A 14,994-nucleotide genomic window follows, 5' to 3' on the forward strand; every position below is an offset into this window, starting at 1 on the left:
TATCCTCGCTCTCAATGTAAAAGAGGCTCATCGTTAACCAAAAAACTCTTCATTTAAAAATTAAGACATCTTATTTACTTTTAAAATAATTATCATCTTTTTAAGACGTTCTAATATTAATGAAATTTAAAAGGTGTTAAAAAATTCTATTTTAACACACATTTTAACAACTATATTGATTCTTATTGAAATAAGAAGCTAAATTATCCACGATTGATTAAAAAAAGCGAAAAATACACAAGAAAAGAAAAAAAAAAGGCCCAAAAAAGGAAAGAAAAGGAGTTTTTCAAGGTGTATTATCGACTAGAGAAGATCGTCTTTTCCTCGTCTTTGATCGATTCTTACCGTCCGATCGGATCAATGGTGGGAGAGCCAGGCGACGAGCTCAGCTCCGATCCTGCGGTCGGTGACGGCGCGGATCTCCGGCGCGGCGAGCTGGAGGCGGCAGAGCGGGCAGGAGAGGTTGAGCTGGCAGAGCCAGCCGTCGAGGCACTCGCGGTGGAAGACGTGGCGGCAGGGGAGGCGGCGGGCGCTGTCTCCGTCGGCGAGATCGCAGAGGCAGACCGCGCACCGAGGGCGCCGGGCTTCGTCGGCCTCGCCGCGGGAGGAGAGAAGGAAGGGGAAGGCGCGGTCCGCGGCGAGGCGGTCGAAAAGGACGACGAGGTCGGTGAGGCCGGATCCGAGCGAGGAGCGATCGGCGTCGTCGGCGTCGGCGTCGGAGGGGGAGAGGGGGAGGAGGCGCAGGAGAAAGGAGCGGAGGTAGGCGACGGAGGCGGCAGCGGCGGCGAGGAGGAGGAGGGGGAGGGAGTCGCTGGAGACGTCGCCTAGATGGTTCGAGAGACCCATCGATTCTTCTTTTCTTCCTCAGTCGGTGGGGGCGGTATGCATAAAGGCAACAATGAGTCTTCTTTATTTATTGATTTATTGCTGTGTCGGATAAAAAGTGATTGTATTATTATTTTTTAAATGACTATATTTTTATAATAAGTAAATAATTTATTTATTATATACATGCGAAACAGAATTTATAGATATTCTAAAATTAATCTTTAAAATATTTATTCCTATTAAAATTTAAATTCTAATGTTCTTAATTATTTCTTAAAAATATTTTACCATATCCGTTGGAATAAAACAATAAATTAATATAGGCAATAAATTACCAAATTAATTTTGATTTTATTATTATTATTTTAAAAAATTACATAGTTTTTTAATTTTATGCATGATATGATTAAAACCTTGGCCCAACATTTTTATTACAATTTTAAAAAAAATCAAATAGTTCTCACATTTATAATCTAAAGGTATTTTTATACATTCAAAACAATAAAAACTAAGTCCTTAAAACAAATCTATACAAAAAAAAATAACATTTACAAATTATATATATATATATTTATTTATTTATTTATTATGGGGCGCATGTGATAAGTTCCATCAACGAAATGGACACTTTGTCAAAGTATCTATCATCTCCATTGTGTCTGGATTGAGATGTTTTTGTTCACAAATGATCGAGAATCGATCGTGTAGGACCGCTAAGATGACAAATGTTCCTGTTGAGATCGGCTTCTGGACGCGTCGCCGGACCAGTCAGCACGCAGGGGAAGAGAGGGGGGGTGCAACCGCCGGAGAAGGCCTCCACACCGAGGAAGGAGAGAAGACCAGCCACCTGGAGGCCCTGAAACATCACCGGAGAAAGAGGTCATCCTGGCGCCGGGGAGACCCCGGACGGCCACTCCGACGCTCAAGTCAGCCCAGTCAGGAGGAAGAATAAGTACAGTAAAATAGAAATACTCTAATGAAATGCTCAGCCCAAAAAAGATAAGAAGAGTGAGAGAGAGAGAAGAAGCGAGCCTGCAGCCACCCTCCTCTTTAGTTTACCTCCTTCCTCCCTTTATATACCTCATGAGCTCCTTCCTGTCATCTTGAGGAGATCGTGATAAACCATTTGTTGATAAAGCATGGTCCTTGAGAAGGTATGGATAAGACCTTTGTTGACAAGGCAAGGAAGATCTTGATAAGACCTTTGTTGACAAAGCATGATCTTGGGAAGATTTTGACAAGACCTTTGTTGACAAGGCATGATTTTAGGGAAGATCTTGATAAGACCTTTGTTGACAAAGCATGATCTTGGGAAGACAATTTTGAATGTCACATCAAATGTGTGGTCTTGAGAAGACCATTATTACGAGTCACATCGGCTGATTAGGTTGACTGATGAGTGAGCTGAGTGGAGGCTGCCGAGCCGAACTGAGCTGCCAAACCGAAGTGACTAGCAGTGTCGGACTACCGAACCGAAGTGACTAGCCGTGCCGAAGTGGGCTGCTGAGCCGAAGTGGCTGTCGAGCCGAAGTGGGCTGCTGAGCCGAAGTGGCTGCCGAGCCGAAGTGGCAGTGAGGACTGCCGAACCGAAGTGACTAGCCGTGCCGAAGTGGGCTGCTGAACCGAAGTGGCTGCCGAGCCGAAGTGGCAGTGAGGACTGCCGAACCAAAGTGACTGCCGAGCCGAAGTGGCAGTGAGGACTGCCGAACCGAAGTGACTGCCGAACCGAAGTGGCAGTGAGGACTGCCGAATCGAAGTGGACTGCCGAACTGAATGGGGGGGACTTGAGCTACCGAGTGGGCTGAACACCGAATGGGCCGAGTGGGCCTAATCCTAAATGGGGGGCTATAACACCCATAACACAAGCCTCCCCGCTAGTCTAGTCGAAGGAGCGTAAAGTCGACTGACTAGACCAAGCAGTAGCGACAGACCGTATCTTATTTTCATGGGCTCGTCACAGTCGGCGGAGAGAAGAAAGCTGGCCGTTGCGGTTGATTCCGGCCACGGCAAAGCTTCTAGGGTGAGGCTTCAAGGTCAGGGGCGCGGAGATGAAATTTTGAGACGCCGGCGGAGGAGGGCGCGAGGGTTCGGACTTCGGCATGGGAAGCGGAGCGAGGACTTGGGAGCCGAGAGGCTGTGTGGGCGCCAGGCCGCGAGGGAGACGAAGTTTTGCCGGCGACGCGAAAGCGGTAAGCAAGGACTGCGTCGAAGGAGGAGGGCGCCGGCGAAGCTTGCCACGAAGGGCGAGGTTGCGGACTTCATCTGCCGCGAAGGGCGAGATGGCGGACTCCGTTTGCCGCGAAGGGCGAAGTGGAGGGCTCCGTTTGCCGCGAAGGTCGAAGAGGCGGGCTTGCCGCGAAGGGCGAGATGGCGGACTCCGTCCCGCGTAGGCAACGGCGGCTCGCCGTCGCGACTCGGCTTGGGAAAACAGCGGAAATAAGAGGTTGCAGCTGCGATTCGGCTCGGGCAGGCAGCGACGAGTTTTCTGTCGCGACTTGCTTCGTGCGGGCAGCGGAGAAGAAGGGGTCGGTTCGGCTGCCGCGGTTCGGTCTAGGCAACGACGAAGCTTCTCGGGCGAAGGTTCGAGGCCGGAGGCTCGAAGACTGGGCGAAGGTTCAAGGCCGGAGGCTCGAAGATGAAAAGTTCGGGACGCCGGCGAAGAAAGGTGCGAGGGTTCGGACCTCGGCACGTGCAGGCGGCAGCGAGCTCGTTGCTGTTGCAGCTCGGTTCGCGGAGGCGGCAGCGAGCCGATCGCTGTGGCGGCTCGGTTCGCGGAGGCGGCAGCGAGCCGGTTGTTGCTGCGGCTCGGTTCGCGCAGGTAGCGGAGAGTTCGCTGTCGGTCGCGGTTCGGCTCTGGCAGGCAGCGGAGAGAAGAGAACTCGCTGACGCGGATCGGCTTGTGCAGGCCTGATCCGCTGTCGGCGCGGGAATCGCTGTGGTAGCTCGCCCCTTCCGGACCGCCGGTCCGGAGTCGAGAAGGCGCAGGAGAGTGCCGAGGGCGCCCTCCTCACATATAGAACGGCGTGAGGCCTCGGAGGCGGTGGCGAGGAGGGAACCCGCTGCTTTCGTGCATCGCACCGAAGCAAGTGAGCGGAGGGGCTTGAGGAGGAGAAGAAGCAATGGAAGACCATACTCCCACTGAACAGTGGATAGGTCAACTGCGCGTCTTTGAAAAGTCCCGTTGGCTGCCTTGGAAGGTGTGCATGCCTTAGAAGGTGTGCCTAATTTAATGCCGAAGTGAGGTGTATCACACGCATGCATGAATACAAGAGCCGATGGACGAATTGCTTTTGAGTAATTAAAGCATAAATAAAGGAATGGAGAGACCTATCTGATCCATTTTAATGTTTTTTGGTGCTTCTCTCTCCAGAGAGTTAGCTAGTCCTTATCAGCTACAGGAGTTTTATTTCATTTCGGGGCAGCATCTTTGTTTTGATCGTTATTTTTGATTGGTAAAAATTTAAATAAAGATGCTGGCCCGGGTGCTCCGTCCGAGCATATTCCAAAGCTCCCGACCGATCGGTCGAGAACTCCAGAGTGACGCCACCGACCGCAAAGGTCGCGCGAGTGTTGACGGCACGGATGTGGGAGGCGTTTTGGCGGAGGCGAGCGTGGGTCTAGCAACCGACCGTGAGGAGTCTGCAGTGGAAGAGTCGTGCCGAGAGCGTGACGTGCATAGTTTGGTGCCTGATCCGTGTTGTATGCTTGGGTCGGTGGACGTTTTGCTGCATGCAAGCAGCTGAAGGCGTTGTGTGATGAATGTTGGGTGCATGCGAACAGCTGGCATGTGGGGGGAAGTGTGCTGCATGCAAGTCCAATCTGACTCGCAGATGGGACAGAAACTTGCTGTAGTGGGCTGAGTTTACTTTCAGCGTGCTGCAGGGTGAGAGAGGAGTTGTAGTTGATGAAGGGCAGCTGTATGATGTGCCAGCTGGAATGATCCTATTATCTCTTACTTTTTGCAGTAGCGTGGAGGGTAGCATGAGGTGTTGATGTGACATGGATAGAGCGTGATAGCGCCATTATCTCTTATCTTTTTCTTCTCTCTCATATTATTTCATTTATATATCTAACTCTAACTCTTCTTTGATAGTTGATAGCAACTTCCTCTCGTCCCAAAAAATGAGTCGGGGAGGATGAGCCAGATGGGGATCCGGAGGCAGAGGAGGCATCGAACCATGTGAGTCGGATGGCCCGTGCCGGCTCGTGAGTCGTTCCTCCAGGAGTGCTCATACGTGATGATCTTAACCCGGGGGTCTTTCCTCGCCGAGCCGCATGAGGCCACGCGGATTCCCATAATTTGAACTGAATAAAGGCGGTGCAAGTCTGCTCCGTGAAATCTGATGTGGATTCCACCACTTGATGAGTGAGTTTCATTGAAATTCATGCACATTAACGGGGCCCCACCATAACTGTTAAAAGCTATCTGAGTTAGATACTGAACGAAGAGACCGACAGCGTTATTAAAGAAATTGATTGCTAGAGCTTCTGAGCTGTAAAGTCCTTGAAAGGCTGAGAGAGCTGTTGAGTGCTCAGGTACTGAGTAAGTTAGACTGAGAGGATATCTTGCTGAGTTCTCATTATCCACACCATGTGGAAGGAAACTTGATATAAAATCAATATAATCAAACTGAGGAAGGAAGTCACACCTGGAGTCTAGAAAAATAGGGGCGATAATAATCCGAAGTGAGGGTGTTTTAATGCAGACTCCGGATGCAAGTCAGGAATCCTTCCTCGAAAATCCGTCTATTGATCCAAGACCAGAAAAATATATATAATTCGGGAAAGATTTAACCCCGATAAGAGGTGATAGCCCGCTGAGCCAGGATCCGAAAATCCGTCTATTGATCCAAGACCAGAAAAATATATATAACGGGAAAGATTTAACCCCGATAAGAGGTGATAAAATATATATAATTCGGGAAAGATTTAACCCCGATAAGAGGTGATAACCCCGATAAGAGGTGATAGCCCGCTGAGCCAGGATCAGGGAACTATACAGCTCGAGAATCGAGAACATGCAGCTCAAGAGAGATTAAAGATAATAAACTTCTGGTCCGGGATCAAGAAAATATATAACTCAGAGGGTTTGAATCCCAAGAAGAGGTAATTGCCCGCGGACCCCAGACTGAAGTCGTGTGGGGTGAAGGCGAGGTATGAGAGCTCGATCCCGACTCTTGCGAGTACGGAGGAGGTTGATAGCTCGACCCGGCTTCAGGAGCACGGGGGAAGTTGAGCCCTGTATAGTAAGATGTTTGCCGATGGAGCTAGTGGTCCAAGACCATCAGAGTTTAACTCGACCCCGGATGTAGGAGTGCGGTGGAGGTTGAACCATGTGAAGGGCAATAGCTAGAGAAGGGAGTTGACTCCATACCTGTAGTAAGGTTTGGTTGCCGAGGCGAGCTCGACCCCGGCTGCAGGAGCGCAGGGGAGTTTGAGAATTGTAGTAGATGACGGTGACGGACGCTGTAGCGGGACCAATTCCACGATTTGGCTCGAGTAAGTAGCGAGAACAGGAAGACTCGCTTCAAGGACGACGAGCTCTGTGTTTCGGTGAGGAAGCGCTCGACGACATCGAGAACGCAATCAACGGGATAAGGACCGTGGCAGATCCGGCGATCTTTCCGGACGCTAAGGTCGAATACGCGTGCTGCATGCAGCTGGTGGGAAGCGTGCTGCAGGCAGCCAGACGAGAAGAACTCGAAGAAAGAATCAAAGCAAAAGGTAAAAAATAATAAATGGTGGAGAGAGAGAGAGCTGTTATCAGGATTAAAAAGAACAGCCTTACTTTTCCCAGAGGGTGGGCCCCACTCCACCACCAAACTCCATTAATTACCTAAAGTTGACCCAAGCTGTCACATGGAGCATTTAATCACAACGCTTAAGGCGATGTGAACTCATTGTAGACCGTTCATTTGCGTTGTGATCGTGTGGTTGAGGTTTAGTTGGCCGGTTGGAGTGTGATCAGAGGGTGGTTGCCCGAGGTTGTCTCGGCGGCAATGGGAGTCGGACAGAGAATGCTGACTCAAATAGTCGGGCAGTTTGGTGGTGAGAGGTGACAATTGTCCGGAGGTAGCACGCGGTTTGTGATAATAAGCCGTCTTCCTTGAATAGCGTAACTTCGTTTGTGAGTGCGAGTGAAAAATAACTGTCATACCTGGTCCTGCTACGTGCATCGGAACAGTCCTTGGCCTATGGCTCAAGTCTGCAATTACACTCTTACTTTTGTGTTTGAGATTTGTATTTAACCTCGGAGCCTAATCCCGAGTGCCAAGGGATGCGACAGAGCCGAGAACTCGACCGGAGGAATCGGATTGGAAGGAATAAATAACGTCAGTTAACTATCAGGAAAGCCGAGGGTCAAGCTTTCAGAGCTGGCTAGGGTCGGTCGTGTTTGAGGAAGAGTTGACCGACAATGATCTGACATACTCAAGGCATGGCTTTTGAGACTATAGAAAGACGGCGGCAGTTTCAAGTTGACCTGGAACTAGCTAAACAAATTCTGAGTGAGCTGTAAAATACTGACTGAGCTGATTGAGCCGAGGGAGTTAGTGAGTGTTCTGCTGGTTGAACTGACTGAATCAGAGAGAGAGCGCTGAATGCTCATATTATGAGTGAGCCGTTGAGCACAAATACGGAGGAGAGAACTGATGAAAACTATTTAGAAAAGAACTGAGGGAGACTCCATACCTGTAGTAAGGTTCTGTTGTCGAAGGGAGTTCGACCCCGGCTGCAGGAGCGCGGGGGAGTTAAGCATGGAAAGATAGCGAACGAGATTTACCAGACTTTGCTGTGGCGGGCGCTAGTGGTCCGTGACCACCGGGAGTAAGCTCGACCCTAGCTATGAGGGGAGGTTGAGCCCTGAAAAAGATATTTGCTGATGGAGCTAGTGGTCCGAGACCACCAGAATTGAGCTCAACCTTGGCTATGTCCGAGCCGAAGGGAGTATTGTCGATGGAGCTAGTGATCCGAGATCACCAGAGTTTAGCTCGACCCCGGCTGCAGGAGCGCGGGGGAGGTTGAGCCCTGTATAGTAGGACGTTTGTCGATGGAGCTAGTGGTCCGAGACCACCAGAGTTTAGCTCGACCCCGGCTGCAGGAGCGCGGGGGAGGTTGAGCCCTGTATAGTAGGACGTTTGCCGATGGAGCTAGTGGTCCGAGACCACCAGAGTTTAGCTCGACCCCGGCTGCAGGAGCGCGGGGGAGGTTGAGATTGCGGTAGAGAGATGCCCTGTAAAAAGCATGTGCGTCAGGATCAGAATACGATGTAGTCATGTGTACCAGGATTGCTCCTTTTGACACATAGACGAAGCTGTTGCGCTGAGAAGATCGGCGAGCTGTAGGCTCAGCGACCTAGTAAGGAGGGCCGCTGAAACGCTGAGGAGCTCAGACGGGGCGGATTTTGTGAAGGGCCAGGCTGGAGCGAAGGGCTGGTTTTGCGAGGCTGCGACAGCGGCAGCCATGAGGCGGTGATATCCCTCTTGGGTTAAAGTGATGTGTGAGCAGGTCCGACGAGGTTGTCTCCTAGCACGTCTCAAGGCAGGGCAGTTTGTGTTCCCACAGACGGCGCCAAAATATGTTCCTGTTGAGATCGGCTTCTGGACGCGTCGCCGGACCAGTCAGCACGCAGGGGAAGAGAGGGGGGGTGCAACCGCCGGAGAAGGCCTCCACACCGAGGAAGGAGAGAAGACCAGCCACCTGGAGGCCCTGAAACATCACCGGAGAAAGAGGTCATCCTGGCGCCGGGGAGACCCCGGACGGCCACTCCGACGCTCAAGTCAGCCCAGTCAGGAGGAAGAATAAGTACAGTAAAATAGAAATACTCTAATGAAATGCTCAGCCCAAAAAAGATAAGAAGAGTGAGAGAGAGAGAAGAAGCGAGCCTGCAGCCACCCTCCTCTTTAGTTTACCTCCTTCCTCCCTTTATATACCTCATGAGCTCCTTCCTGTCATCTTGAGGAGATCGTGATAAACCATTTGTTGATAAAGCATGGTCCTTGAGAAGGTATGGGTAAGACCTTTGTTGACAAGGCAAGGAAGATCTTGATAAGACCTTTGTTGACAAAGCATGATCTTGGGAAGATTTTGACAAGACCTTTGTTGACAAGGCATGATTTTAGGGAAGATCTTGATAAGACCTTTGTTGACAAAGCATGATCTTGGGAAGACAATTTTGAATGTCACATCAAAGGTGTGGTCTTGAGAAGACCATTATTACGAGTCACATCGGCTGATTAGGTTGACTGATGAGTGAGCTGAGTGGAGGCTGCCGAGCCGAACTGAGCTGCCAAACCGAAGTGACTAGCAGTGTCGGACTACCGAACCGAAGTGACTAGCCGTGCCGAAGTGGGCTGCTGAGCCGAAGTGGCTGCCGAGCCGAAGTGAGGACTGCCGAACCGAAGTGACTAGCCGTGCCGAAGTGGGCTGCTGAGCCGAAGTGGCTGCCGAGCCGAAGTGGCAGTGAGGACTGCCGAACCGAAGTGACTGCCGAGCCGAAGTGGCAGTGAGGACTGCCGAACCGAAGTGACTGCCGAGCCGAAGTGGCAGTGAGGACTGCCGAACCGAAGTGGACTGCCGAACTGAATGGGGGGGACTTGAGCTACCGAGTGGGCTGAACACCGAATGGGCCGAGTGGGCCTAATCCTAAATGGGGGGCTATAACACCCATAACAACAAATTTTTTTGTTTGTTTATAATTATTATATCTTTTTATCTCCAAATGATTTCGGCATGAATAGGACAAGGATTTCAAAATACACTTTATAAATGGTTTAAAGCGACAGTTTGATTTTCTTTTTTCAATCTTTTTGGAAGACAATAGCGTATTTTTATGCATCAACTTTCCAACTTTCTTATTTGAATTATATTTCTTAGATCACAATAACCTTTGATTTTGCAAACTGTTTTTGTGATGCAATATTTTAGTATTCTTATAATCTCTAATAAACCACATTGCATAGTTCATTCAACTATTTTAAATTACGAAAATAATTTTTATAATACAAAATATAAAACTAGATACATAGCAAGAAATGTGCTACAGATCATTAAAGATAATCTTGCTGCTGGAGATACCTAATATATTTCATGGAATTCAGGAAATCAGTGCTAAATAATGTTTATACATATCAACAATGAATAATTATGCTAGAAATTATTGAAGATAATCTTACCATTTGGCAAGATATGGCAGACTTGGAAAGACAAGGAACTTCGATTATTATTTACAGTTTAAGTGTGCAGAAAATATAAGGCTATGAGAATTGATATCCTTAGTTTATTTTTTAACCAAATATAAAATATAAAATTCATAAAGAATAGTATAATCATGTAATGAACAAGAGTTTTGCAGAGTGGTGAATGCATTACCAGCTCGATGTACACTGGAGAACGAGTAGGTGCTGTCGAGGGCCCTTGACAGCCTCAGACCAGGCAAAGGTGTCATATCAAGTTTTGCAAATAGCAGTGTCATCAGTGACAGTGTATGAGTTGCAGATGCTGACTATTCTCATCTGACCTGCACATGAGATTTCATTAATTGAATCACCAGACCAAAATTAAAACTACAATAAACTTTATAAATAAATAAATTTTGTTAAAAAAAAGATAGTGTTGCCAAAGTTCAAAGACACTTTCAGATATGGAATATTATGAGATGGTTCTAGCAGTGAGATATTCATCCTATGTCTGGTATTCCTGGGCTCAGTCTTCCTCAACAGAAGGAATAGAGATACAGGAGCAACAGCATAGGAGTAATGCTCCATTTGAAGAAGATCAGGTAAAAAAAACACAAATTAACAAGTCAAATTAGTGAAAATTTTCATGGTCAGGATGGTAAAACATGAAACTTTCCATAAAAGCAAGAGAATCATGCCTTTGGTTTGCCAGATCTATTGCATGTATTCCTGTTGAGATCCGCTCTTGGATGCGTCGACCTTTTCTCAGCACCACGTTTGGGCGAGCTTGATCGAGGGGGAGAACGGGAGCTTCTAGGACTTGCACTCATAAACACCGTGAGAAGGAAGGTCAGGGGTTGCCCCGGCGTGATCACTCCGATGCTTAAGTTAGCTGGTGAAGAAGGAAGGAGAAAGCTAGAAAGAACAGTGAGAAGGGTGAGATCGTATACCGCCCTCCAGTACAGAACCAACCTTATATATAAGTTTGGAGTGTCATGTCACATCATGGATATGATTGAGGTCCCATCATCATTATGAATATGTCAGGAGACATGATATATTCAAAGTATATGTCCCCTCATTGACTTATGTCTGAGAGGTCATGTCGCGTATGTCTATCAGAGCAATGTCATGATGAGGGACAGAAATGCCAGAGGGGACATTCATAACCGTATGACGGTGGAGTGATCTTTCAAGTGACAGGGCAAGGAGAGTTGAAGGGAGCCGAATCGGCCCAAGCGGATAAAAGTGGACGCCGAGTCGAGTCGGTTTGGGAAATCCCATCCCAGCTAACTCGGTTCGGTTTGAGAGGGCAGATCTGAGTCGAGGATTCGAATCGGTCGTGGATAGAAAAGATAACGAAGAACTGAGTCGACTCGGGAGATGCGCTTCCTAGCGACGGGGTTCGGCTCAGGAGAGTGACGTCTGTGTGAAGCCGAATAGGCCTGAAGAGACCTGTCTCCTTGCGAATCCAGCTTGGTCCCCACATCGACTTAACCGATTCGGCACGGCGAACCGAGGGGATTCGGCTCTGAGTGTTCGAAAGGGTGAGACTTGATCCGGCGTCATTACGGAGGACTTCCACTAGGTCCTAACCGTTTCCCCCCATCCGACCTGCAAGATTCGATTCGGGGTTGAAGTGCCGGAGGATTCAGCTCGATCCGGACTTTATGATGCTCTGGGCCAGACCTGATAGGCTGCCCTCGGGCTTGACGAACCGCGACCTCCACTCTTCACGACCATAACAGCATGATTTGTTTTACTTGAACCTCCATGTGAGATAGGCTGACAAGAATTATTTGTACCAGACATTGGCCTAATATTTGAACCTGAAACATGAGGCCCGCACAAATTATCATTTTCAGTTCTTACAATGGCCATTTTGCTTTGCAAGATCCCCTGTGGCGGCTGAGGGCTTTGCTGAAAGGGCACAAGTGATAAAGGCCTAACAGTGTTAGGAATACCAACGCAAAGTTGTTGCTGCATGAAATCCAGCTTCGGTGGCCTGGTCAGACTAGCAGAAGGTGCAATTCTTGTTGAAACTGCACTTCTCTGGTGAGAACAAGAATGCAGTTGTACTGTAGGCATACAGTTATTGGATGAAGATGAACAGCATGAATGGCCAGTTTTGGCTGCTATCAAAGGGAGGGATTAGAGAATTTGAAGAACCAATATGCATAGCATTTCAGAAACAAGTGTTACCAGAAGTGTTATCATTCACAAGTTTATAGCCATCACGTTCCATCTGTACAAGAAAAACGAATTGCTTAGGGAAAATAATATGAACCAGGCTTTTTACTAACATGTCAGAGTAACAAAAAGAAAAATGACTACAAGAAACAATGATAATGGATTATTAGAAAAACTAGGAATTTTACTTGCATAAGAAATATCGCAGAACTGCAAGTGAAAATTGTGGATAAGTTTCCTGCCTAGTGTGGTTTTGTCTGCTACTTCCTAGATACATGAAAGAGCAAGTCAGACTTACTAGGGAAGTGAACTGAGCAGCAAACAAACCTGCATAATGCTGTAAAAAAAGTTCAAAAATGGGTAAGGATAGCTATATTTATGAAATATTACACAATTATCATTTTAATAATCATATACTCACAGCTTTTAAATGTAAGTAATCATGGGCATATTTATCTGTTGAATAGATAATATTAGATACAACCATACGATCAGAAGGATCAAGTCCAGACAATGCAAGTTTGCAATACCGCTCATATGTGAAGAAAAGCAAGTTATTTCCTGACAAAAAAGAAATTTTCAAAGAACAAATAGAAATTTCAATAAATGATGAATTTATAATTAAATTCTTCACATTTATATGTTAAAATGTGAGCCTTGCAAGTATTCCTACTACCTCCATTTCCTTGGATATCCTCATTAATAAAGAGCTCATCTGGTGGTTTGATAGAATGTTTAAATTCCCTAGTGGTTTTACAGCTGTCGGCTTTGTTCACCTTGAGACCAAGGCCATGCCTGAAATGAGTGAAAGATTAAAGCAATTCCTTAGAGAGAGAGAGAGAGAGAGAGAGAGAGAGACTTGGTTATCAAATCCACTGACTAACTGCTTATGGTAGAAAAAGAAGCATGGCCTAAGCAACAAAGTTTTTTGGTTTGTGCGACACCTTCGAGTTATTTCTTGAATAATAGAGAGCTTGTTGAGAATATTTGTCTTATCAACTTCATCATTTAAGATATCACTTCCACTTTCAGCATTATCCAAGGGAATATCAGGTACAAATGCCAAGGAACCAGTTTCAACTGAATCTGTAGACACTGTTACAGTATCTTCCTCGAGCAACTTAGCTGCAGTTGCCTCTGGGAAAGCAAATCTATGAGTTGACAAATGCACTATCTTTTTAGCTACCAACTTGTCTGGACAATCAGTAGAAACTTGAGAACATTGTGTGAATTTTCTCTTTCGGCAAGTATCTCCCTGATCTGGTATTCGTTGGGTATGTAAACTATCATCAAGCAGCGAATGAAAAGACAGGTAGTTAATCATTGGCAGCTTCTGTTTGCTCTACTTCATCTGGAACTTTAATGGCTGAAGTGTCAGTTGTGGAACGACGATTGCTAAGATAAACAAACTGGTAGTTTTGAACACCCTGTTGCTTTTGTAAACATACTGCAGTTTTTTCTTCTAGTCCCGATAATGCATCCTTTTCTAGCTGCAGGGGATGAAAACTTGGTGACCCTTTTTTCGGCCTTTTCACAGCACATGTCCTGGAAGATTCTGCATGTAACTGGTTCCTTATTCTGTGAGATGCTTTACATTTCCCTTGGGTGATAGAATCTACTGCAGTGTGATCAAGTGGAGAAATTGAGCGACCTGCATCTGACACATTGCGTGGTTTGGAAATCATTTGTGAAGCATGATTTGACGCGCCGTTCAGGTCACTGCTTTGTTGAATTCGTGGCATGCTTTCTAAAAAGGCATTAACTGCAAAAGTTAACGTTGCATGTTTAGGTGAACCACTTGTTTGCTGCTTTACCGAATTCAGGATTTTTGTGCTGCTTTTTTGTCGGTCCATCTCCATTTGATTCCTAAATCGAGCTACATAATACCCAAAGTTGGCCATGCTATACAACTCTGTACCATATTAAAACCCAAATAGAAGATTCTCTGTATTTTGGGAAGTCATATGGCATTCTAATCCCTCTTTCAAGCTTTGATCTAGCTTAATCTCTCCTAGAAAAGATACTGACACTGTAGAATAAAATGAGCATGGAAAGAGATGAAAGTTATAAAAAAAAAACTAACATTTCAACAAGATTCTCTGTATGGAATAACCATGCACATGCTCATATTTTCTTATGAAAAAGGTATACTAAAATACTTCCTTTTGCTTAGATATATATTTTCCAAATATTTATGCAAGAACATCTTGAAGCAATATATTAAATAAATAATTACACCAGCATATATTTTGGGAATCCAATAATTTTGCTAAAAAGTTATTGTGTGATGCCGCACACAACTAATTGATGATAAGTCATCATAAGTTCTTCTAAATCTTAATTTTATATATTTCTTGAAGTTGAGGAAGGCCTTTGTATGAATGATGATTAATCAAAGTTCTAGTTTCATTAGTGATATAGAAATAAGAAAACATAATTGTATAATCTTATAACAATATGCAAATAGGTCATACTTAATATGTATAATAAATTTAATATGGTATGATTTTTATTCGAGATTTTATATTGATGAAAATTTCATGTACTAGATTTTTTTTTTGCTAAATATATCTAAATTTCTGCTTAATATGATTGATCCTGTCTTATGAGAATATGTCCTCTTTGCTTTTTGTCCCTTTCTTGCCATTTTAATTTGTCTCCGAATAAATTGCTTTCTTTTCTGTTATCCATTATTATAATAAATTTCTTTATTTACTTAGTTCATAAATGTTTCACGTGCTCAAACTATTTGCTTTGACCACTTGACTTAGTCAGTCTCTTTAGTATAATTGAATATATT

The 14,994-nt window shown here is 45.9% G+C and overlaps 1 protein-coding gene and 1 pseudogene across 1 annotated transcript; both read right to left on the minus strand.

Moving 5' to 3' along the window:
- Positions 1 to 175: 175 nt before the first annotated feature.
- On the minus strand, positions 176 to 871 carry LOC141830220 (E3 ubiquitin-protein ligase RHA2A-like). Its single transcript, XM_074717703.1, has one exon. It carries the CDS (start codon positions 844 to 846, stop codon positions 358 to 360), a length of 489 nt encoding a protein of 162 aa, XP_074573804.1. The 5' UTR covers positions 847 to 871; the 3' UTR covers positions 176 to 357.
- A 9,764-nt stretch (positions 872 to 10,635) lies between these two features.
- Positions 10,636 to 14,095, minus strand: LOC141829856 (uncharacterized; annotated as a pseudogene).
- Between the last annotated feature and the right edge of the window lie 899 nt (positions 14,096 to 14,994).

Source organism: Curcuma longa, chromosome 5 (assembly GCF_044706935.1).
Source record: "Curcuma longa cultivar G26 ecotype Majalengka, Jawa Barat chromosome 5, ITB_CL_G26_1.1, whole genome shotgun sequence".
NCBI lineage: Eukaryota > Viridiplantae > Streptophyta > Magnoliopsida > Zingiberales > Zingiberaceae > Curcuma > Curcuma longa.

Coding starts and splice junctions, on each gene's coding strand:
- LOC141830220 (XM_074717703.1), bottom strand. CDS start 846: ATGGGTCTCTCGAACCATCTAGGCGACGTCTCCAGCGACTCCCTCCCC.